Below are 21,657 nucleotides of genomic sequence, written 5' to 3'. Positions count from 1 at the left end.
CGCGGCGCTCTAGCTCTTCCACTCGGTGGTTGGGGCGCGGACCGGAAATGACGCGCCGCGAGAAGCCCCTCCGGGCGGCCAGCTGGGGGAAGCCGGAAGCGGACGGGGTGCGACTTCCGCTTCCGGTCGTCCTCTTCCCGGCCGCTTCCTCTGCGCTCGGCGGCGGCCCCCCGCCCCCTCCTGGGAGCAGGAGCCCGAGGAACCCCGGGGTGAGCGGGCGCGGGGGGCGGGCTGTGGCCGGGACTCCTTTGCCGCGGGTCTCTCTGGGTTTGTCTGCCTCTTTATCTTTTCTGCGTCCCTGGCTCTTTCTTTTTCGGGTCTCAGTCCCTTCCTCGTGTCTCTCCTGTGTGTCCCCCGTCTCTGTCTCTTCTTCGGATCTCTCACTTCCATCTCTCTAACGTGTCTGGTTTCCCAAGCCTTTGTCTCTCGATCTCTAGGTGTCTCCCCTTCTCTGTTTCTTCTCCAGCGCCCCCTTTCCTTCCCTCTGACTGCCCTCATCCCCACCCCCACAGCCCCCCCAGTTTTTCGGCTTCTAGGTCTACGGGATTCCCTAGCTCTTCAGCGTCTCGTCCCCCTCCCCATCTGTCTGCCTCTCCCACTCCTCAGCGTCTCTACTGCCCTGGCTCTCCCTATCTCTGTAGTTTCCCTTGGTCACAGGTTGATGAATCCCCCTGCCCCCCCTCCCCCTCTGTCCCCTCTCCTCCAGCCTTATCCTGGGAGGAACTGGGGCCAGGCAGGATCCTCGGGCTCTGCCAAGGTCACCCCCTCCCTGTGGGGATGCGGCGGGCAGTTCTGCATGATGAAGGGCCCCAAGGCCCAGAGAGAGGACAGCAGAGGCCCGTCCACCTCTTTGGAGGCCGGGCTTCAGGTCGCCATTCTGATTGCTAGAGGGGACACGGCTTCTCTGATCTAGAGACATGGGGGGGTCGCTGGCCAGGTCAGGACCCACATCAGGCGGTTTGGATTAGCGTGTGGTGAGCCAGGAGTTGGTGTTGGTTCCGGCACAGAGGTTGGCCATTGGCGCTTTGCCCTTGCCTCAGGCTTCGGGCCTCTGCTGTCTTCCCCAGATGCGGTGACTGGCTCCCTACTCTCCGCCCCCCCCCACCTCTGTGGCCCCGGGGGGCCCAGACCAGCCGCCAGCATGTCCACGTCCTCGCTCCGCCGGCAGATGAAGAACATCGTCCACAACTACTCGGAAGCGGAGATCAAGGTGCGGGAAGCCACCAGCAATGACCCCTGGGGGCCTTCGAGCTCCCTCATGTCTGAGATCGCAGACCTCACCTACAACGTGGTCGCCTTCTCCGAGATCATGAGCATGATCTGGAAGCGTCTCAACGACCACGGCAAGAACTGGAGGCACGTCTACAAGGTCAGGCTTCGGAGGCTGGGAGGCCTCGAGGGGGTGGCGGGCCCCGTCCAAGGCCTGCAGGCCTGCCCACGCGCCCGCCTGCTCCCGTCTTAGGCCATGACCCTCATGGAGTATCTGATCAAGACCGGCTCGGAGCGCGTGTCCCAGCAGTGCAAGGAGAACATGTACGCGGTGCAGACGCTGAAGGACTTTCAGTACGTGGACAGGGACGGCAAGGACCAGGGCATCAACGTGCGCGAGAAGGCCAAGCAGCTGGTGGCCCTGCTGCGGGACGAGGACCGCCTGCGGGAAGAACGGGCCCACGCCCTCAAGACCAAGGAGAAGCTGGCCCAGACGGCCACAGGTGAGGGCCGCTTGGGCTCTTGGGGAGGCGCAAAGATCCCCGACCTGCCTCTCGGCCTCTTTATCAGGCAGACTTTGCCTCCCTGAGCCCGGGAGCCGCTGCGGGGCGTGGTCCTGCCTGCAGCCTCCTGGGAGCGGGGAACCCCAGGGTGGGGCTCTGAGGCCTCCCATCCCCTCCCGCCTCCCCCTCTGCTTTCTCAGCCAGTCGAGCTGGGGGCGCGTCTAGGGGGAGGGGGCTCCCCGGGGGGCCGGTGGGGGTGGAGGGTGCACAGAGCTCTCAGGGGCCTCCCTCCCTCTCTCTCTGCGTAGAGCAGAGGGGTGTCCCCTGGGGTCCCCCTTCTCCCCTTTCCTCCTCTGTCTCCCCAGCATCCTCAGCCGCCGTGGGCTCTGGGGCGCCCCCTGAGGCGGAGCAGGCCTGGCCCCAGAGCAGCGGGGAGGAGGAGCTGCAGCTGCAGCTGGCCCTGGCCATGAGCAAGGAAGAGGCTGACCAGGTAGGCGGCCGGGGGAGGCTGGGCGGGACTCTGGGTTGGCCTCATCTCATCTCATCTCCTCTCCTGCTCGGCCTCCCTCCCCCAGCCTCTCCGGCCCCCCTCACGCTCTCTCTCCCCACCCCACCAGCCCCCACCCTGTGGTCCCGAGGATGACGTCCAGCTCCAGCTGGCCCTTAGTTTGAGCCGGGAGGAGCATGACAAGGTCAGAGGCGCCCCCCCCCCACCCCCACCCCACCCCGGGTCGCAGCTCCCCCCATTCCACCCCCCCTCATGTTTGTGGGAAGGCAGTTCTGGGGAAGCGGGGAGGCAGCTGAGTGCTGGGGCCGGGGAGCCTTGACCTCTCCCCGCCTCCGCCCCGGCCCCTTTTCCCCAGGAGGAGCGCATCCGGCGGGGTGACGACCTGAGGCTACAGATGGCGATCGAGGAGAGCAAGAGAGAGACGGGGGGCAAGGAGGAGGTGAGGGCCGGGGAGGGGGCCGCTTGGAGCCTCGGACTGACGGCCCCCTCCTCACCCCCTTCTCTGCTCTCTCTGCAGTCGTCCCTCATGGACCTGGCCGACGTCTTCACGGCCCCGGCTCCCCCCTCCTCTGATCCCTGGGGCGGCCCTGGCCCCACCACCGGCCCACCCTCTGACCCCTGGGGGGGGCCCCCAGGACCTCCTGTCCCTCCTGCGGCTGACCCCTGGGGGGGCCCAGCTCCTACCCCTGCGTCTGGGGACCCTTGGAGACCCGCCCCAGCCCCTGGACCTGCAGCTGATCCCTGGGGGGGGCCCCCTGCTCCCCCTGCTGGAGAGGGGGGGACCTCAGACCCCTGGGGGGCGTCCGATGGTAAGTGCTGTTTCGGTGGGGTTGGGGTGGCGTGGGGCCTGGCCTAGTAACTTCCTTTTCCTTGGCAACCTGTTACTCCCCCCACCTGTCCCCTCGGACCCTCCCCTCTAAAGCACCCCCGTCCTGCCCCCTTGCACATTCCCCTGATCTTGTCCTTAGGCCCAGGCGGGGCCCCAGGCGGTGGCCCGTCCACGGCTGACCCGTGGGCACCGACGCCGGCCTTCTCGGACCCCTGGGGAGGGTCCCCAGCCAAACCCAGCACCAACGGCACCCCAGGTACCTGGCCTGCACCCCAGAGTCCTCGGGTGGGGGGCCCGAGGGAGCAGGGAGCCCCTGGGTTGAGGTGGGCCGCGGGGTGGGCCCAGAGCTTGCCGTGTCCCCCGCAGCGCCCGGGGGCTTTGACGCAGAGCCAGACGAATTCTCCGACTTCGACCGCCTTCGGACGGCCCTGCCCGTGTCGGGCAGCAGCACTGGTGAGGCCCCCCCAGTCTGGCTCCATCCCCCCCCATTCCTCAGCCCCATCCTTGCCAGCCGGGGAATCCTCGGCAGGTCCCAGAACCTCAGCTTCGGGGTCGCAGCTCCTGAGCCCCTCTTGTGGGGGTGGAGATTGGGGGGCCGGGACCATCCCCGAGGGGCTCCCCTGTGAGCCGTGTACCCCTCATCTCGTGGTTTCTGCCCCAACCAGGGGAGCTGGAGCTTCTGGCCGGAGAGGTCCCAGCACGGAGCCCTGGGGCATTTGACTTGAGTGGGGTGGGGGGCTCCCTGGCAGAGGCTGTGGGGAGCCCCCCTCCAACGGTGCCGCCGGCCCCCACGCCTCCAACCCGGAAGACGCCAGAGTCGTTCCTGGGCCCCAACGCCGCCCTCGTGGACCTGGACTCCTTGGTGACCCGGCCGGGGCCTGCCCCCCCGGGCCCCAAGGCCTCCAACCCCTTCCTGCCGACCGGTGAGTGGGCCCGGCCTTGAGGCCTCCTCTCCCCAGGAGCCCCCACGGCCCTTCCCTCGGGCCTCCTTCCTTTCTGTGGTCCCATCCCTCCTCTCTGCTCTGCCGGCCGGGGCTCGTTCGGGGGCGGCCCTCGCTCCTCCCGGCGCCCCGGGACCCCCGGCCGGCACGCGTGTCTGTCCGTCTGCCCCCTCCCTGACCGCCCCGCGCCCCTGTGTCTCTCGCCCTCCCCAGGAGCCCCTGGCACAGCCACTGGCCCGTCCCTCACCAACCCTTTCCAGCCTCCACCTCCGGCCACGCTCACTCTGAACCAGCTCCGTCTCAGCCCCGTGCCCCCTGCTCCTGGGGCCCCAGCAGCCTTCATCTCGCCCCTGGGTGGGGGGCCCGGCCTGCCTCCCATGATGCCCCCAGGATCCCAGCCCCCCAACACTAACCCCTTCCTCCTATAACCAGGCGGGGGGGGAGGGGGATGCCCGCCCCTCTCACCCACCAGGAGGTCAGTATTGTGAGTGCATGTGAAAGGGGGGGACCCTTCCTCCCCCTCCCCCCCAGCCTCGGCCCCACCCTGACCCACTCACACTACACCCTCTCCCCGGCCCCCTCCGCAGCCTGGAAAGCGGAGGGAGGCTCGGTGAGGGAGGGGGACGCCCCTATCCTGAGGCATTAGATGGGGTTGGGGCATTTGGGCACCCCCTCCCTGATTCCCCCCAGCCTTGAACCCCCATCCCTCCCAATCAGTGTTTGAGCCCTGATCGTCCCCTTCCCCCCAGTGACTGTCCCTGGTGATCACTCTTCTGACTTCTGTAATAAACGACATTTCGGATGGGCACGGGCCCCTCGCGCCCCTCTCTTCTCGGCCGTCTCCCCGGGGAGCCCCCGGTCCTTCCCGCTCACGGTTGGGGCGGGGGAGGTCTCCGGAGGCCTGCGAGGAGGAGGAGGGGCGCGTCGGTCAGACGGGATGGGGCTTGGCTCTACTGGTGACTCCGGCCTGCCGTGGCCCCGGGGGGGGGGGGGTGGCTGTCCTCGGACGGGCCCTGGAACCCCGGGCTGTGGCTCGGGCCCGCTTGGTCCCCAGAGCCGGGGCAGCCCGTGGCCTCCGGGAGAGCATCGGGGCTAAGAGCGGGCCGGCGCGTGCGGACGTCCTGGGTCTTGGGAGAGCGGCGGCTCTCCGGCCCTGCGTCCGCGCTAGGCGAGGAGCGGGGCCGATCCGATCCTCACTTCCCTTGCCCGGCCCCGCGCGTGCCCAGGCCAGTGTCTCCCCTGCTCCGGCGCTGCCCTTCCCCGCGTCTGACGCGGCGGGCCTTCAGCGAGTGACGCGCAGGGCGGCCACGTGGTCGCTTTGCCCGATCGCCCGGCCCTTGGCGCCCTTCTGCTGAGGACGGGGGCCCTCGGGCAGCGGCCGAGCCCATTCTTACCCCAGAGCTCTGCCAGCGTCAGCAGCCACGGGAGCCCAGGCCGGGCCCCGTCTCCACCCAGCCGAGCTCCAGGGACGAGGAAGGGCTCCCCGGGGCTCTGGGCCCTTGTTTGAGGTGGGGGTCGGGGGTGGGCTACCAGCCAGGAGATGGAGCCGGGCCCTGGGCTCGGAGGACCACCGGGCTGCTTTACGCTGGGTGAGGCGGCTTGAGGAGCCTCTGACTTCACCCCGAGGCAGGGCAGACAGCTGGGCCTCAGACTCCTGCCCTGGCGACCTCCCTTCCGTCTGCCTCCATCCTAATAGCACCTAGACCCGAGGCCGGGAAGAGTCGCTATAAAGCGCTCAGTGCTTGTTTCCTTCCTTCCCCTCCCCAAAGAACACGGGGCTCATCTCAGAGGCCCTTTCCAGCTCCAGCCCCTCCCCAAGCAGCGAGGCTCAGGGTTCAAGTTCTCCCCCGGGGCTCAGTTTCCTCACCCGCGAAGTGGGGGCACTTCCTGGGGCTCGGTTATTCCTTGTGTTAACTTGCCATTAACAAGGTCCAATGCTTTTTGATCATCATCAGCGATTGGCACTCTGTGATCCAGGCATCCTAGCACTGCCCGAGGCTGTCCTCCCTGCCTCCAATGCCAATCTCTGCTGCCTGCTTTCCCTGGCCCGAGGGAATGAGCCTCCTGGCTCTCTGGGAGCCCATAGGAGGTCTGCTATTTGTGCATTTGACAGATGAGGAAACTGAGGCAACTTGCGCAGGGTTCAGAGCTCGGCCCTGATAACCCCGTCCTGGAGCCTCTCAGACGCTCATTGTTCCCGGCTCCCTCGGTCTGCAGTGTTGGGCGTGCCTCGGACGCCCGGTTTACACATCTCGTCCCCCACTAGAATGCAGGGACTGTCCGCCTTGGCATGATGCCCACTGCGTGCTACCTCTGGGTTCATTGGTGACAGACAGCAGTGGTGTAGACAGCAGCGTTTCTCTTCTCTCGGGCCTTCCATCTCTCCGCGGCTTGGGAGCTGCTGCTCATAGACAGGCTGCCGCTGAGGGTTCCCGTCGCCCTTCGGGTGACTCCCAGGAGTAGCCCTGCTCTAGTACCATTGACCTCAATGGTGGGCACAAGGGGGGGTGGGGAGAGCTGGGAGTTGTTGAAAGGCAGGTTCTGCCTCCCGAGGCCGGGTAGCCCTTCTCTTTCTGCTTGACCACTGTGCGATGGGGCCTGCCTTCTCCCTTGGGTTCCACCTCCGTGACCACTCCTCTGGGCTGGCCGCCCTGCTCTTGGTGGGGGCTCTCTAAGGAAGAGGGGAAGTGCCCAGTGCCCAGTAACTGAGCTCTCCAGACCGGGCCCTAGTCTCTCGAGCTCCAGGCCCACGTGACCCACGTTGCTTGCCAGGCGATTCGACTTGGGTATGCTAGAGAGCGAATCCACATGGAACTCTTCCCTTGAGGGCACCCAGGTGCGCCATTTTGGAGTCCTCGCCTCCGCTCCAACGGGGGGACTCTGTTCTTGCAGCATGTCTCCACGTCCACAGGCTGCTCTGGTTTAGGCCCTCTGCCTCGTCATCTGGACTGAGACCCAGCCTCCCATGGCTCCCTGCGTCAGAGCAGACCTCCCCCCACACAGCTACAACGTCTGCCACTTCAGTATTTGCCAGAATGATCTCTTCCATTCTGGGGCTTGCCAGTATTGGGCCCGTGGTCTGCTCAACCACCTGGCCTCCTGTCCGACTCAACCCGGTCTTCCGGTGTCCCTATCCCTTCTGTGGAGCCCGATGGAACAGCCACTCCAGAATTTTCACTCATTTTCCTCTTGAGGTTCATCCTTTGGCAAAATGGGTGAAGTGACTTGCTCAGGGTCACGCAGCTAGGAGGTGTCTGAGGCCAAATTTGAACTGAGTTCCTCCCAAGTCCAGGCCTGATGATCCATCCACCGAGCCATCTAGCTCCTCCAAGGTAGCCTCTCACGCCAAGACCAACCCATCCACATGCATCTTGAGCCCCGTCCCCTCCCGTCTTCTACAGCTTGCCCATTCTCCCTAAGTGGCCATCCCACCCTGTCTCCTCAGTTCTTCCCTGCTGCCAGTGAACCAACCAGGGATCTCCCATCCTCCACAAACTCTCGACCCTCCCATCCCATATTTCTCTTTCCCATTCTTCCAAATGCCATGAAAGTCATTTCCACTTGGTAATCGCCTCCTTTCTTCTCACCATCTTCAACCTGTAATTTAGTCTCTGGCCTCGTCATTCATCTAACTGTTCTCTCCACTGCTCCCAGTAACCCCTCATTGCCAAACCCAAGCAAGGTTTCTTTCTCGGTCCTCGTCCTTGACTTCTCTGGCCATTTGGCACTACTGACCACTTCCTCGTGGCAGACCCCTCAGGAGGCTGCGCTCCTACCTTCGCCTCCTTTGCTGGCTTTTCATCCTCATCCGGTTCCCCTAACTGTGTTGTGCGCCCCAAGGCTCTAGCCCGGGCCTTCTTTTGCTTTCTCCATTGGGGATCTTGGCTCCCCTGGGTTAAATTGTCATCTGTAGACAGGATTCTCAGCTCTCTCCCCAGCCCATGTCTCTTCTGATCCTGCATCTCCAGATATCTGTTAGACATTTTAAACTGGGTGTCTTGTAGAGATCTTAGCTTTGTGAACGTCTGAGGCCAGGCCTGTACGCAGGTCCTCGTGATTCCAATTGTCCCAGATATTCAATGTATGCAGTTTGCTAAGATGTATCCTTGTGGAGGACAGAAGGGATCTGCTCCTGTAGGCGTTCTGTGGCTGCTTCCAGTTGGCCTTCCCCATGGTTGGCAGGAGCCTTGGGGCCAGACCTGTCAGCCTCTTCCAAAGAGCCAGAGTCATTTCCAGATCTCACTCCAAGGGGAAGAATCAGGACGTCTTCCCCTTGACTCTCACCATCCTGAGACACCCCCATGCCAAGAAATGGGCCATAATTGAGAGCCACCAAAGGATCTGGTGTCCCACATGGCACTGAAGTCAGGAGGGACAAGGAATGATCCATCATAGAGAGTGAATTTTAGGGTTCCAGCTCGGCAGAAGGATTCATCCTGCTATAACATGGCCTTTGGGCAGGATTTTGGATGCATCCTTTGTGTAGGAATAGAACCCCCAAACAAGGTGATATAGGAGGGACTCTGTTCCCCAAATGCTGCGAAATGTCCATATGTTCTTGCCCAATCTGTTGAAGCATAAATTCCTTTTTAAAAGCTAATCCAGAGTTAATGAAAATAGAATGGTAGTCATTGGCCCCCTAAGATTGGCGAGAACCCAGCCAACACGTGCCTGAGTCACCTGGCTTTTCCTGCCTGTCCAGTCCTCACATACTTTCTCCCCTCTGAAATCTATAATCTTGATAACGGCCTGCTTGCTGTTCCTTGGTCACTCACTCTCACCCCAATGCTTAGAATGTTCTTCCTTACTTCCAAGGCCCGACTTCTTTCAGGACTCAGGTCAAACCTTCCCTTCTATTGATCCCTCCCATCTCCTGGGCCTTCTCCTTTCAATTGACCATCTCTATTTATTGTACCTAGCTACTGACTTACATCTTGTCTCCCCTATTTGTGACCTTGAAGGCAGGAATAATGTGTTTTGCCTTTTGTATTCCCAGCACCCAGCACTAGGCCTGGCACACAGTCAACATTTCATAAATGTCTATTATCTGCTTGAGGTAGTTTCTAGGCTCATTTGGCCTCCTTCTGGCGATTTACATTTGTTAAATTTACTTCTGAAATGTTGGTCCATGTGGATATCTGTTCTTGTATCTGTTTCTTATTGTAGGTGGGAGATGTCTCAATAGTCTCTCCTACAGATATTATAGATACACTTATTACTGCATTTTTAAGAGACACTGGAATTTTAGATAATAACCATTTAACAACTGTCTTTTAAAGAGTAATCTGTGAGGAGACAGTTTAACTGGCATTCTGGAGAGACTTTTAATTATGATTGAAGAGACGTAAAAAGGACTAAGAGGACTCCGTTTCTAAGACAATGGAGTTTAATCATTATACAGGAGGGAGAACCCTGAATATAATTTTTGACACCACTTTAATTGGTATTGAGAGTATTGAATGGTTCTGAGAACTGAGAAGTCAACAGTAGAGTCATCATTAAAAGTGACTTTTGCTGTCATAGTTCTCACAACTGGTAGGTTATAAGTAATTACATTTTGTGGTTAGTGGTGGTCAGTTGTTTCAGTTGTGTCCAACTCTTCCTGACTCTATTTGGGGTTTTCTTGGCAAAGATCCTGGAGTGGTTTGCCATTTCCTTCTCCAGTTCATTTGACAGATGAGAAAACAGGCCATCAGGATTAAGTGATTTGTCCAGTCACATAGCTAGGAACTATCTGAGGCTAGATTTGAACTGAGGCCTTTCTGACACCAAGCTTAGCTCTCAATCCATTGCACTCACTACCTAGCTACTCCAAGTAGTCATATATCTGTGTTTTTATTATTGGGTTCACTTAAGAAGAGGTACAATAACTTTAGTTGTGATTTAAAGCTAGAAAATTAGGGGCTTGCTATTGAGAGAGGAGCAGAAGCTTATATGAAGATGTTTTCTAGTTTTTTATATACAAATAATTTTAACAAAATGGGCCAATTCAACTAATTAAGTGATAATAATAGCGAACATTTATATGGTGCTTAACTATGTGTTAGTTGGCACTGCCCCAAGCACTTTACAATTAATATTTAATTTTTGCTAAGCTCTAATTACAAATTCACGCCTCATTTGATTCTCACAACAACCCAGGGAGGGGTGCTAGTATTATCCCCATTTTACTGATGAGGAAACTGAGAATAAGTGACTTGCCCAGGGTCCAGTCGGTGTCTGAAGCTAAATGTGAACTCTGGTACAGAGCTCTGTGCACTGTGGTGCCACCTAGCAGATGTGTGAGATGTTGCAATTTTAGTCATTAAAAAGGAAATAGAAAAAATGTAGCCCTTTGATTCCCTCAGAACACAGGACAAAGCAGGGAAAATGAATTAGTAGCAGGGACAGAGAGAGATCACTCCACCTAAGCTATATCCATCAAGGTTGACCCTAAAGCCTTGTGAACCACTTCTCTGCCTAGTATTACTAGCTTGTTCGAAAGATCAGGTTGAAGCTAATGTAAATGCATATGATGGCATTTTCTCATCTTTAATCTTCTAGTTTGGTGTTCATTTTGATCTTGGCTACCAAAAGCCAGTGGTCTCATTAGAAACCATCTCCCCTCCCTACAAAGATCCAGTCAGTTGTGTTTTCTGTTTGTCATTAGGTGCTTGCCTTGTTCAGTACCTTCTGTCTCTCTTCTCAAAGACAGTATTCAGAATCCATAGGCACAAGGCTTCAGAATGAACCGCAAGCCTCTAGCCCCAATTATTGATTGATCTTGAATCACATTGTCTGACTTAAAAAACAAAACAAAACATTCCTCCTTTGTGCCCATCTGGCCTCTCTGCAGTAGTTGACCACCCCTTCCTCAGGTAGCATACATACTCTTTTTTGGTGACATTGATGTCTCCACCTCTCTGATCACTCATTCTCTCTTGCTGTCCCAGGTGTTACATGTCGGTATATCCGAGGGCTCCTTTCTGGGGCCACTTCTGTCTTTATACTTTCTGTTGGGGATTTTATCAGCTCATGGGTTCCACTGTCATCTCCATGAAGAGAATACCCAAATCTCTCTTTCCCCAATCTCTCCTGAGTTCCACTCCTACTTCACTAATTGCCTCATGGCCATTTCCAGTTGAAAATGACTCAAGTAGAACTCATTATCTTTCCCTTAAAACATTCCCCTTTCAAATATCCCACCATCTTTTTAATTACCCTCATTTGTAATCTTAAAATCATCCTTCAGTGGATAAAATGCTGGATGTGGATTTAGAAAGATCTGAATTCTAATCTGGCCTCACACACTCACTTAGCCACATGACTTTGGTCACTAATCTCTATTTGCTTCATTTCCCTCAGCTGTAAAATGGGGATAAGAATAGCTGTTGTGAGGCTCAAATGAGATAATATTTGTAAAGAACTTAGCACAGTGCCTGGAGTTTACTAAAAGAGAGTAACTCTTCCTTCATTTTCATCCTCTCCCCCAAATCCAATTCATTGTCCCATGATACTGGTTCTTCCTCTGTGTGGAAGCAGGGTGCATTCAGGCCTCAGTTGGATTAAGAATGACAAAGAAGTCCTAGTTTGAGAAGATTTTAGACTGAAGCCCTTGGTTTCAGCTGAATGAGAAACCTGATGAGTCTTCCTTGAATGGAAGATTTAATCAATGGACATCTGACTCACAAGTCCTTGGCTTCACCTGAACGAAAGACCGAATCAAATTGAGTTTGTCTTTGGGGTGACCAAAGCAAGAGTGAGAATATCTTTTAATTAATCCAAATGTGAAAAGGAGCTCTGCTTTCCCTTGAGCCAGTTGAAACAGAGAGTTCCTTAAAATTGAAGTAAGTGGGCAGGGACAGCTGGGTGGCTCAGTGGATTGAGTGCCAGGCCTAAAGATGGGAGGTCCTGGGTTCCAATCTGGCCTCAGACACTTCCCAGCTGGGTGACCCTGGGCAAGTCACTTAACCCTCATTGCCCAGCCCTGACCACTCTTCTGCCTTGGAGCCAATACACAGTATTGTGTCTAAGATGAAAGGCAAGGGGTTGAATAAAATAATAAGAAATAAAAATAAATAAAAATAATAAATAAAATAGAAGTGGGCATGGCCTAGAAGGGAGAGGGGCCAGGACATAGAATGTAAGCATAAAGCCCATGCCAGGTGGAGTCCCTCTATGAGCTGACAACTATCCGCAATACCGGCTTGTGTCGGTTCAGGACCAGGGATGAGTCTCTGTGGCATCAGGAAAGGAAAGGTCGAAAGCATTCTGTTGGGAAAGCTGACGTGGTAACAACCACACGTTCGGGACAGAGCAGACGTTTATCTGTTACTTTGGGGCCTCACTATCAGTCCCAGACAACTGAAAACTTTGTTGAAGTGGGTGGTCCCAGGATTTGCCCTGAACCAGACACAACTAGGTCAAGTTGGGGAAACTCCAATCCAAAGATTCCTGAGTGCTGGCCCTTGGAAAGAAGGGAAGGGCTGCACGGGGGTGTCATTCCAAAGAATAGCCTAGCCACACTGCCTTCTTCCCCTTCCCCCAATTCTGGGGGCTGCCACGGTGGAAGATATGAGCTTAGACATAATCTGGGGCAGCATTGGCGAAGGTTTTCAAGTTTACATGCCCAAACTACGACGTCAAGCTGCCTGTGAGCCCCCCATGTTACCCTGGAGAGCAGAGGGACGAAATGGTCGCTTTGGTGGCTGGGCAGAAGGGCAGAGCCCGTGGAAAATGTCCTCAGGCCAGGGAGGGGGCATGGAGCAGCACTTCACCAACACTGATCGAAGGTATATGTATGGCAGTGGCCTAGGCAGGGAAGTTAGGACCACGATTCGCCTGCGGCTTACCACCACTTTGAGATTCTCTTTCTCTATCCGATGGTTTGCTCTGGTCACATACAGACTGAGCTAATAGAAGGTGGTTGTGGTAAGGCGCCGATTTGCTATGAAGATGACGCCATTTAGCCTCAAGAAGGAGAGATGACCGTGAAGGAAGTCAAACAGTGCCTTCCCCAAGATCCAGGAGAGACGAGCGACCCTAGGGCTTCCATAACAGCCGGGGATGACTGACCTCTTGGGACCAGCCGTAGGAGTAGTATTAGTCATAACAATAAGCAATAGGCAAGGTTTTGACCCAGAGCAAAGGCCTGGGGCTGGTATTACTAAGGATAACTGAGTTATGGAACGGCCACCCATGATCCCAATCAAGAGATGGAATGTGTCGGGCTTTGGAAAGATCCTGCCTCAATCCTCACTGAGACTTTGTCCCTAGATTAAAAAATACATATTATCCCATCCTATTCAGCTCACTCCCCTCCTCCTTTTTATTATTATTTATTTATTATTATTAAGTGCCTTCTATGATGTTAAACAGCGAAGACGCAGAGAAAGGCCAAACGTGATCCCTCCCCTCAGGAAGTTCACAGTCCAGTGGTTGGGACAGCATGCAAACAACTGCGTTCAAACAAACCATCTGCAACTGGCATTGGGCTCAGTCTTGCATCATGGATCCTTGCCTCAGTGTTTGACAACTCGATCCTTTCCCGCCCACTTTAAGAGATATATATTCCTTGGCATAGCCGAGCGGATGAATATCCAGGCCTGGAGTTGGGAGGTCCTGGGTTCAAATCTGGCCTCAGACACTCCCAGCTGGGTGACCCTGGGCAAGTCACTTCATCCCCACTGCCTAGCCCTTACCACTCTTCTGCCTTGGAGCCAATACTTAGTAGTGATTCTAAGACAGAAAGTGATGATTTAAAGAGAGAAATCTATAACTCCCCTCGGTTGGACCAATCCCTTTCATCATCTTGATATGTGAGCTGTCGGAAGGGAATTTCTCTCTCCATGAACTATTGCACAACTAAGGTTGACTTCCTCACTCTTTGAATAAGCATCAATACCCTGAGAGGCTCCGATTCCCCACTGCTGGGTTTGGGAGCCCCTCCCTTTCCTCAAGGCTCACATCAAGTGGTACCTCCTGCACATGGTCTACCCTAGTTCTCCATCACCAACCGTATTTTCTATTTACTTGATATGTATTTTGAAAGTACACAAGCACTTCACGCGGGTGGCTCCTGCTTCTTCGGCAGGATGTAAGCTCCTGGAGGGCAACAACCAGTTTCTTTCTGCTTTCCTGTCCTCCGTGACGAGCTGAGTGTCTGGCACACCCGAAACTACTCAGAGGTCCGGAGGGACTGTGATTTGCAATGAACTTTGGAAGTCCGTTTTAGCAATGCCACTCACAACTCGTTTATGCCAGCCCTTTCTGTGAGACTCTGTCCATATCCATGTCCATGTCCATGTCCTTCCCTCCCTCCTTCCTTCCTTCCCTTCCTCTCTCCTTCCTTCCTTCCTTCCTTCCTTCCCTCCCTCCTTCCTTCCCTCCCTTCCTCTCTCCCTCCTTCCTTCCTTCCTTCCCTCCCTCCTTCCTTCCCTCCCTTCCTCTCTCCCTCCTTCCTTCCTTCCTTCCTTCCTTCCTTCCTTCCTTCCTTCCTTCCTTCCTTCCTTCCTTCCTTCCTTCCTTCCTTCCTTCCTTCCTTCCTTCCTTCCTTCCTTCCTCTCTTCCTTCCTCCCTCCCTCCCTCCCTCCCTCCCTTTCCTTTGACTTCTCCCTTAGAATACATTTTAAGGCAGAAGCGCAGAAAGGCCCAGGCAATTGGGGGTTAAGTTGTGGCACACCAGGCATGTTGGCATCTGGGAAGTGTGGTTGATGGATTGATACTGTATCCTATATCTTCATTTATCAGATACTTGGGCAGATCAGTTCATGATCTTTGTACAAGAAGTTACAGTCCAGAGGGCAGGAGAGCTCCCGAGCCTGAGCCCCAAAGGCTTTGCCCTCACCTGGTCAAGCCTCGTTCCTCTGAAAAGCGCATGTCAGGGGGATCCCCGCCTCTGATCTGTCATTGTCTATCCAACCAATGCTGAGACCTACATGCCATGTTATGTATTCATTGATCACCTCTCAATCCACAATGAATGCTGGGGAAAGGAGCGCTAATTTCTCTGTGATTTCTGCATCCTCGGAGTTCTTCCTCCTAATCTCTCTCCTTATTGGTCCTCGCGACACTGTCGCCCACTTGCTTTCTATCTAGGAGTTCGTACTCCCGCGTGATTTCTTATTTCTCATGTTTTCCTTTAATTGATCCTCAAGGGAAAACATTATAGGAGCTCGCACCGCTCCCCATAACTTTTACCTTGTCTTCGAGGCTCCATTTATCACCCATTTCGCTCCGGCTCTCATGTTATCACCCACAGGAAAATTTATACAGCAACCGCAGGCCGGATCTTTTTATATAAGTGACCTGCCCGGATCACACAGCTAGGAAGTGTCTGATGCCACATTGGAATCCGGGGCCTCCAGACGCTAGGACAGGTGCTCTATCTACTGCGTTATCTAGCTGCCCCCTTTGTCCAGAGGATTTCAAAATTTGCAATCGGGGAGATACCTGAAGCAGTCAAGTTCTTCATTATATTCTCATGACACTGAGGGAATGCCCTTGGACCCTGTTGGCTGTCTGTCTGTCTGTCTGCCATCCTTTCTCACCGAGTAATCAGCCCAACTTCTGGTGTTGTCACACATTCCTTTGCTCTTATTTATCTTCTGCTTATCAGTCTTCCAAGCCTTTTCCCCATCTCCTGGGGAGGTATAGTAGGCTTGAAGAGACATAGATTCTATTTTATGGACTTGTTTAATGCAAACTTGCACATCTGTGTTTGAAGTATTTCTTTTGTGGTGAAGGCAATAAATAGCTGTCCTATACCTGACAGATTCAGTAGTGCAGTGAGTTCATTTCTAGAAAGGACCCTGTTAATCTTCTTTAGAGGAGTCCCTAGACACAAGTCAGAGATGGGTAAAATTAGCCAGCATTTATGAGAAAAAGACTGAAATTCCTTCTTTTTAGATGTAGGTTGGGATCATGTAGGAAGAAATCTAGTCCATGTGAGCCTAGAACTGGGGCCTTTTTGTTGGAAAGACACTCCTCTCTGGGCCATTCGTGACTAAGACCTTCGTCAAGGATGCCCTTGCTGGATTTGTAGATACTCATCCTAAGGATTCTGTATAGATGAGAAAGTAGATATGCTCTTCCTGCCAGTGTTCTCTTGGTCATCCTTTTTTTTCCACAGTTGAGGAGGTCCAAGACTCATTTCCAGCATTTAACCTTTTCTCCTCCAGTCAATATCTTGCAAGTCAATTAAGACCTTGATGCTTTTTAAAATTTTAATTGTTTTGCTTTTATATTATCTAGATTCCCAACTGTTATTCCTCCTCTTTTCTCTTCCTTAAGAGCCATCCCTTACAAGTTAGGAAATTAAAATTAGACCCTATCAAGCAGTTCTTAAGATGAAGAAATCAAAACTATCTAGTCATGTGAGGAAATGCTTCAAATCACTATTGATTAGAGAAATGCACACTAAAACAACTCTGACATACCACCATACACCTATCAGTGTGACTATTGTATGACCAAAAAGCAAAATGATAAATTTTGAAGGAGATGTGGGAAAATTGGCACACTCATACATTGTTGGTGGACCTGGGAATGGATACAATCATTCTGGAGAGCAATAAAATGATGCATATCCTTTGACCCAGCAAATACCACTACAGGCTCTGTATCCCAAAGAGATCAGAGATCAAAAGAACCTACATGTACAAAAATATTTTTAGCAGCAAATTTGCAAAAAAATTGGAAACTGGGAGTGTCCATCAACTGAGGAATGACTGAAGAGTTGTGGTTCCCATTGGGGTGATTCTGATTTTCTAGCCAAGATTACTGGAGGCAGCTGAGGACCATAAAGCAATGAATATTCCTTCATTGTCAGAGGGACCTGGTTATCCACACCTGAGGGTCAAGTCTCCTTTCTCAGCTCTTGCCAATGGTGATGGTCCCCAATTACGCAGAATTCCTCCTTTCCTTTCTCCTCATGCTCACTGACCTAACTGAGGGGCTGGCTGGGCTGGCCCACTGTATTAATAGTTATACAGGGCACTGTTCATAAATTGTTATCTTAATCGGAGAGAATGCACCTCAGTTTGCCTTTGTTGCATTTTATTCACCACCCAACAGAATTTTCTTAAAAAGAGAAGGGAGAGAAAATCCTTAAAGCCCATCAACATATTGAACCATCTGATAGTGCAGGTAGTGATGGGAGAATGTTTGCTTCACAAACTCCACTACCTGGTCTGCTGCCTTTTGCATCATCTTTGGGCTCCTTAGGAATGGCATTCCAATGGACGTCTCCCCTTTTAACAGAATTGGGGAGGATGAAAGAGTGAGACAAGGATTCTTTTGTGACCCCCATCATCTAGGGAAGGGGAGGGGTGGAAGGTTGGATGGGCCACTTCCTAACTAGCTGTATACCAATTAGACATGTCTTGGCGTCTTTAAGGGAGGGGCTGAATAATGGACTCCCCAAACTCTACAGATCTGCTGAAGGGATATTTGGGGTCTTTGGTCATTCAAGGGGGCCAATGGCCTATTTTATGGGTCATAATGCTAGCCTAAATCAACAAATTAATATTCTTATCTCAAATCTCTTGAAATAATTTTAATCATAACAGGGAGGCGTCTTATATGTGAGGTATCCAAGTGGCCCAGTGTTTCGAGAACTGGGTCAAGAGTCGGGAAGACCTGAGTTCTAATCTGTCCTCAGCCACTTCCTAGCTGGACAAGTGACTTAACTCCTGTTTTTCTCCATTTGCTCATCTGTAAAGTGGGACTAATAACAGCGCCTCCACCTCAGAGTTGTGAGGATCCAATTAGATATTTCCTAAGAGCGTAGCCCAGTGTCTGGCACATAGTAAGCCCTGTGTACATGTTAGCTGTCATTATCTGCCCTTGGAGCCATGCTTATTCTGTGGGGTTTTGGGGTGGTTGTTTTTCAGCATACATCATTGTAGTCATTTGTATTTGGGGTTCTGCGTATTTACTTTGTGTCGTTTCATCCAAGTCTTTGCAGGATTCTCTTTTCATCCAGTTTGTCATTTTTGACAGCACAGTCGCATTCACTATATTCACAGGCTCCAAGACCCATTCCTCAGTCCATGGGCATCCACCTTTGGCTCTAGTTCTTTGCTGCCATCCCAATGTCCTCCCCTCCCTTTCCCCTGTGTTGCCTCTAGCCCAGAGATCCTACCTGTACACCCCACCCCGTCAGGCTGCTTGGCTAATACTAGTTCTCTTCAGGGACATTTTCTATCTCGTCTTTGAGCACATCCAGGTGATATTAACATCTTAAAATGGTGGCTCTGCTGCCCTTGATGGTAAATTAAATACAGATATTTCCTTTTTTTTTTAACCCTCACCTTCTGTCTTAGAATCAATACTGAGTATTGAGGCCAAGCCAGAAGAGCGGTAAGGGCTAGGCAATGGGGGTTAAGTGACTTGCCCAGGGTCACCCAGCTGGGAAGTGTCTGAGGCCAGATTGGAACCCAGGACCTCCCATCTCTAGGCTTGACTCTCAATCCACTGAGTCACCCAGCTGCCCCCAATAGAGTGATTCTTTAACATCAAAATCCTAATCACATCCCTGTCACTCTACGTGATCATGCATATATTTTTGTAATGCATTTCTGCTCCCACAGTTCTTTCTCTGGATGTAGATAGCATTTTTTCTCTCAAGTCCCTCAGCATTGACCTGGGTCATTGCCTTGCTGCTAGTAGAGAAGTCTGTTACATTCGATTATGCTACAATGTATCTGTCTCTGTTTACAATGTTCTCCTGGTTCTGCTCCTTTCACTCTGTATCAGTTCCTGGAGGTCCCCAGTTCACATGGAATCCCTCCAGTTCATCATTCCTTACTGCACAAAAGTATTCCATCACCAACAGATACCAGAATGTGTTCAGTCATTCCCCAAGTGAAGGGCATCCCCTCATTTTCCAAATTTGTGCTACCACAGAGAGTGAGGCTATAAATATTTTTGTACAAGTATTTTTTCTTACTATCTCCTTGGGGTACAAGGCCAGCAGTGGTATGGCTGGGTCAAAGGGCAGGCATCCATTTAAAGCCCTTTGGACATAGTTCCAAATTGCCCTCCAGAATGGTTGAAACCCAGTTTATTTGGGAATATATATGAGTCAGTGGAAATGGTAGGGTCATCTCAAGACTCTTCTGGAGAGATGTGGGCCATGGCTTCTCCTGTGACCAGGTTGGTCCCTTGTTCCTTTGAGCCTGGCTTAAAAATGCCTAAAGCATACCAGCTGCCACTTCCTCTCTTGAGACTTTTGTTGTATTGTGAAGTGTGTCTTCTACCTATGGAAAAATGGATTGCATGAAAGTACTGGTATAACCTATATCAGACCATTTATTGCCTCAGGAAATAGGGAGAGTCGGGAGAAAATCAGAATTTGAAAAAGTCAGAAGACAACTGTCAAAAATTGTTTCTGCATATAACTGAAGAAATAAAACTAAATAAATGCTTTAAAGAATGATTGGCTAATGAGCCATCCGGAGTGGGGCTTCAGTTATTGACCTTTGTTCTCGAAGAGGACCGAAGTGACATCACTGGTGCCATCTTTCGACTTTGACATAAACTGGATTGAAGTGAGGCAGAGTTGTACAAAGCCATCAGCCTCGATCTCTCTTCCGGGCATAAAAGCCAGGAGGGCGCGTGATGGCTCAGGATGCAGTGGAAGACCCTGGCTTCTTCCGTGTCTGTCCAAGCTCTGAGGGCTCCACACTGCCTGCCTCTCCTGCCTTCGTGGCGCTGGATCTTTTCCTTCCGCCTTCCTGTCTTCATCTAGCCGCTTACTAATTCTGGCCCCTCTCGGATGAGTCACCCCTTGGCTGTCCACAGCTGGAGGATTCCGAGACGATTCCCACACTGTTGTCTGTTAAAAGATACTCACTCGGTCGCCTTTATTGGGCTTGCCATGCGTAGCTCCTACCAAGGCTTTTCTTGAAGATGCTATACAGGATGGAAAGACGTGATCCAGACGTCTTGGGTCGTCTTCCTGTCCTGTACTGGCTAATCTATTTGTCCCATCTTCCCCTGCTCCTGCCTTTGCCTTGAAGTCATTGAATATCAGAGTGATTGTTGGCTGCATTTAGAGGCTCTTGTGGAATTCCTGGTCACATTTCTCTGGTTCTTTATCCCCTGTGGTTGACGCCAATGTCCATGCTCTGCATACCCTCGTGGTGGTCTTTGTAAGAGCGAGAACTTTGGGTTGTCATCCCTTCCCCGCTGTGTAAATAAAGCTAATCTCCCTCCCTTCCTCTGACATGTGCAAGGCAAGGCAAGGCTAAGAAGCCTTTAATAAAAGAGCGAACACGGGTGCTGGGCTAGCCCTTCCCTTCCCTTCCCTTCCTGAGTTCCAGGATGGTCTGGACAGAGTTCCTGCGATGCTGCCTTGCTCTGAACTCCCGCTTAGGGAAAACTCGAATATTTAGCCAGAGAGCTTGAACTTCTGACTCGTTGCCTCCATCATCGTCTGTAACATTCGGAATCTCAGGGAAGTCAACATCCATCAGAGTTTGGTTGAAATCCAGTGGGGAATGGGGGCTCCCGACGTCTGGGGACGATCGGGGGACTCAGTGAGGGCTCAGCCAACCGCAGTGGATCTGAGAAGGCGCGGATGTGCCAGCAACGGGAGAGGGGCCAAGACGGACGGGCCCATCGTCCCCTTGGGCTGACCAGGGCCAATTCAAACTATCGCATTTCCAGCGTTCACGAGAAAAGCTGGTTCCAGCCCGAAACCTTTGCCGACCTCCAGTGATCAGCCCGGCGATGCATTTTTTTTAAACGCTTCCTTTCAGTCTCAGGAACACCTCGAAGACAGAAGGGCAGGGGCTTGGCAAAAGGCATTTATTTCGTGACGGGCCTGGGGCACAGCTAGGGCACAAATCTGAGGCCAGATTTGAACTCGGGTCCTTCCAACGCCAAGCCTGCTGCCCTATCCACTGTGCCACCTTGCTGCTGTTCCTGAACTAACTTTTAACATTTTCCTCTTCCCGAGTTTTGTTCCGAGGCAAAAGCCTGAAGGATTTCCCTTTGAACCTACCCTCATCACCAGCTGCTTCCTCTCTTCAAGGAGATACAAGGGCGCCATTTTGACTCTTGTTAGGCAGTGCTGGCAAGCAGGGAAAACACCAGCTGCTTTGATGCCCTCCATTTCTGCTCCCATCGATGCATCTCCTGGCACTTTCCGTGTTTCCTGGCCTTCGTCCCCAGCAAGCAGGGAGGGACCCCGGACCCGGCCGGAGAATGTGCCGAGGAAGGCCTCCTCCTCCTCCTCCTCGAATGTAGCCATGGCCTGTCCACGTCTAAAGGCCTCTGCACCTTCGCCTGAATGAAGGCCACTGGATTCGTCCTAGAAAACCAGAGCCCCCACCACACGTGGCCCCGTTCTCCCAAAGCCCGGCCACTTCCTGGGGGGAGATCGGGTGGGGGAGGCTCGGAACGGACTCACGCCGAGGTCTGCGCTGATCTCGGGCCCTGGACCAGCCGAGGAGCCTAGGAAATGATGCGGGGCATAATTAAGGGCCTCTCCGTCCCTTCGGGCACAAAGTGGCTGGGCAGAGAGCCGGGCCGGAGTCAGGAAGGCCCAAGTTCAAATCCAGCCTCACACACTCCCTAGCCGTGAGCGCCAAGCAAGGCGGGATAATGGCTCGCCTCCGTTTCCTTACGTGTAAAATGAGCCCAAGGAAAGGGCACCCCAAGAGTTGGCTGTGAACGGGCCAG

At 53.3% G+C, this 21,657-nt stretch overlaps 1 protein-coding gene across 4 annotated transcripts; it reads left to right on the top strand.

Annotated features, from left to right (window-relative positions):
* Positions 1–62: 62 nt before the first annotated feature.
* EPN1 (epsin 1) lies at positions 63–4,798 on the top strand. 4 transcript variants are annotated; one of them, XM_056796536.1, is made up of 11 exons: positions 63–209; positions 1,068–1,369; positions 1,463–1,712; positions 2,078–2,202; positions 2,330–2,404; positions 2,576–2,659; positions 2,738–3,029; positions 3,189–3,305; positions 3,416–3,502; positions 3,715–3,972; positions 4,204–4,798. In XM_056796536.1, the coding sequence occupies exons 2-11, from the start codon at positions 1,142–1,144 to the stop codon at positions 4,416–4,418; spliced, it is 1,731 nt and encodes a 576-aa protein (XP_056652514.1). In that variant the 5' UTR covers positions 63–209; positions 1,068–1,141; the 3' UTR covers positions 4,419–4,798. The 4 variants fall into 4 exon arrangements, with proteins under 4 accessions (XP_056652514.1, XP_056652515.1, XP_056652512.1 ...); XM_056796534.1 differs by having other exon boundaries at positions 116–267; XM_056796537.1 differs by lacking the exon at positions 2,330–2,404.
* The last annotated feature ends 16,859 nt before the right edge of the window (positions 4,799–21,657 follow it).

This window comes from Monodelphis domestica, chromosome 4 (assembly GCF_027887165.1).
Source record: "Monodelphis domestica isolate mMonDom1 chromosome 4, mMonDom1.pri, whole genome shotgun sequence".
NCBI classification, from domain to species: Eukaryota; Metazoa; Chordata; class Mammalia; order Didelphimorphia; family Didelphidae; genus Monodelphis; species Monodelphis domestica.
Note: the sequence above shows the minus strand (reverse complement) of the source record. Positions and strands in the feature narration are given on the sequence as shown.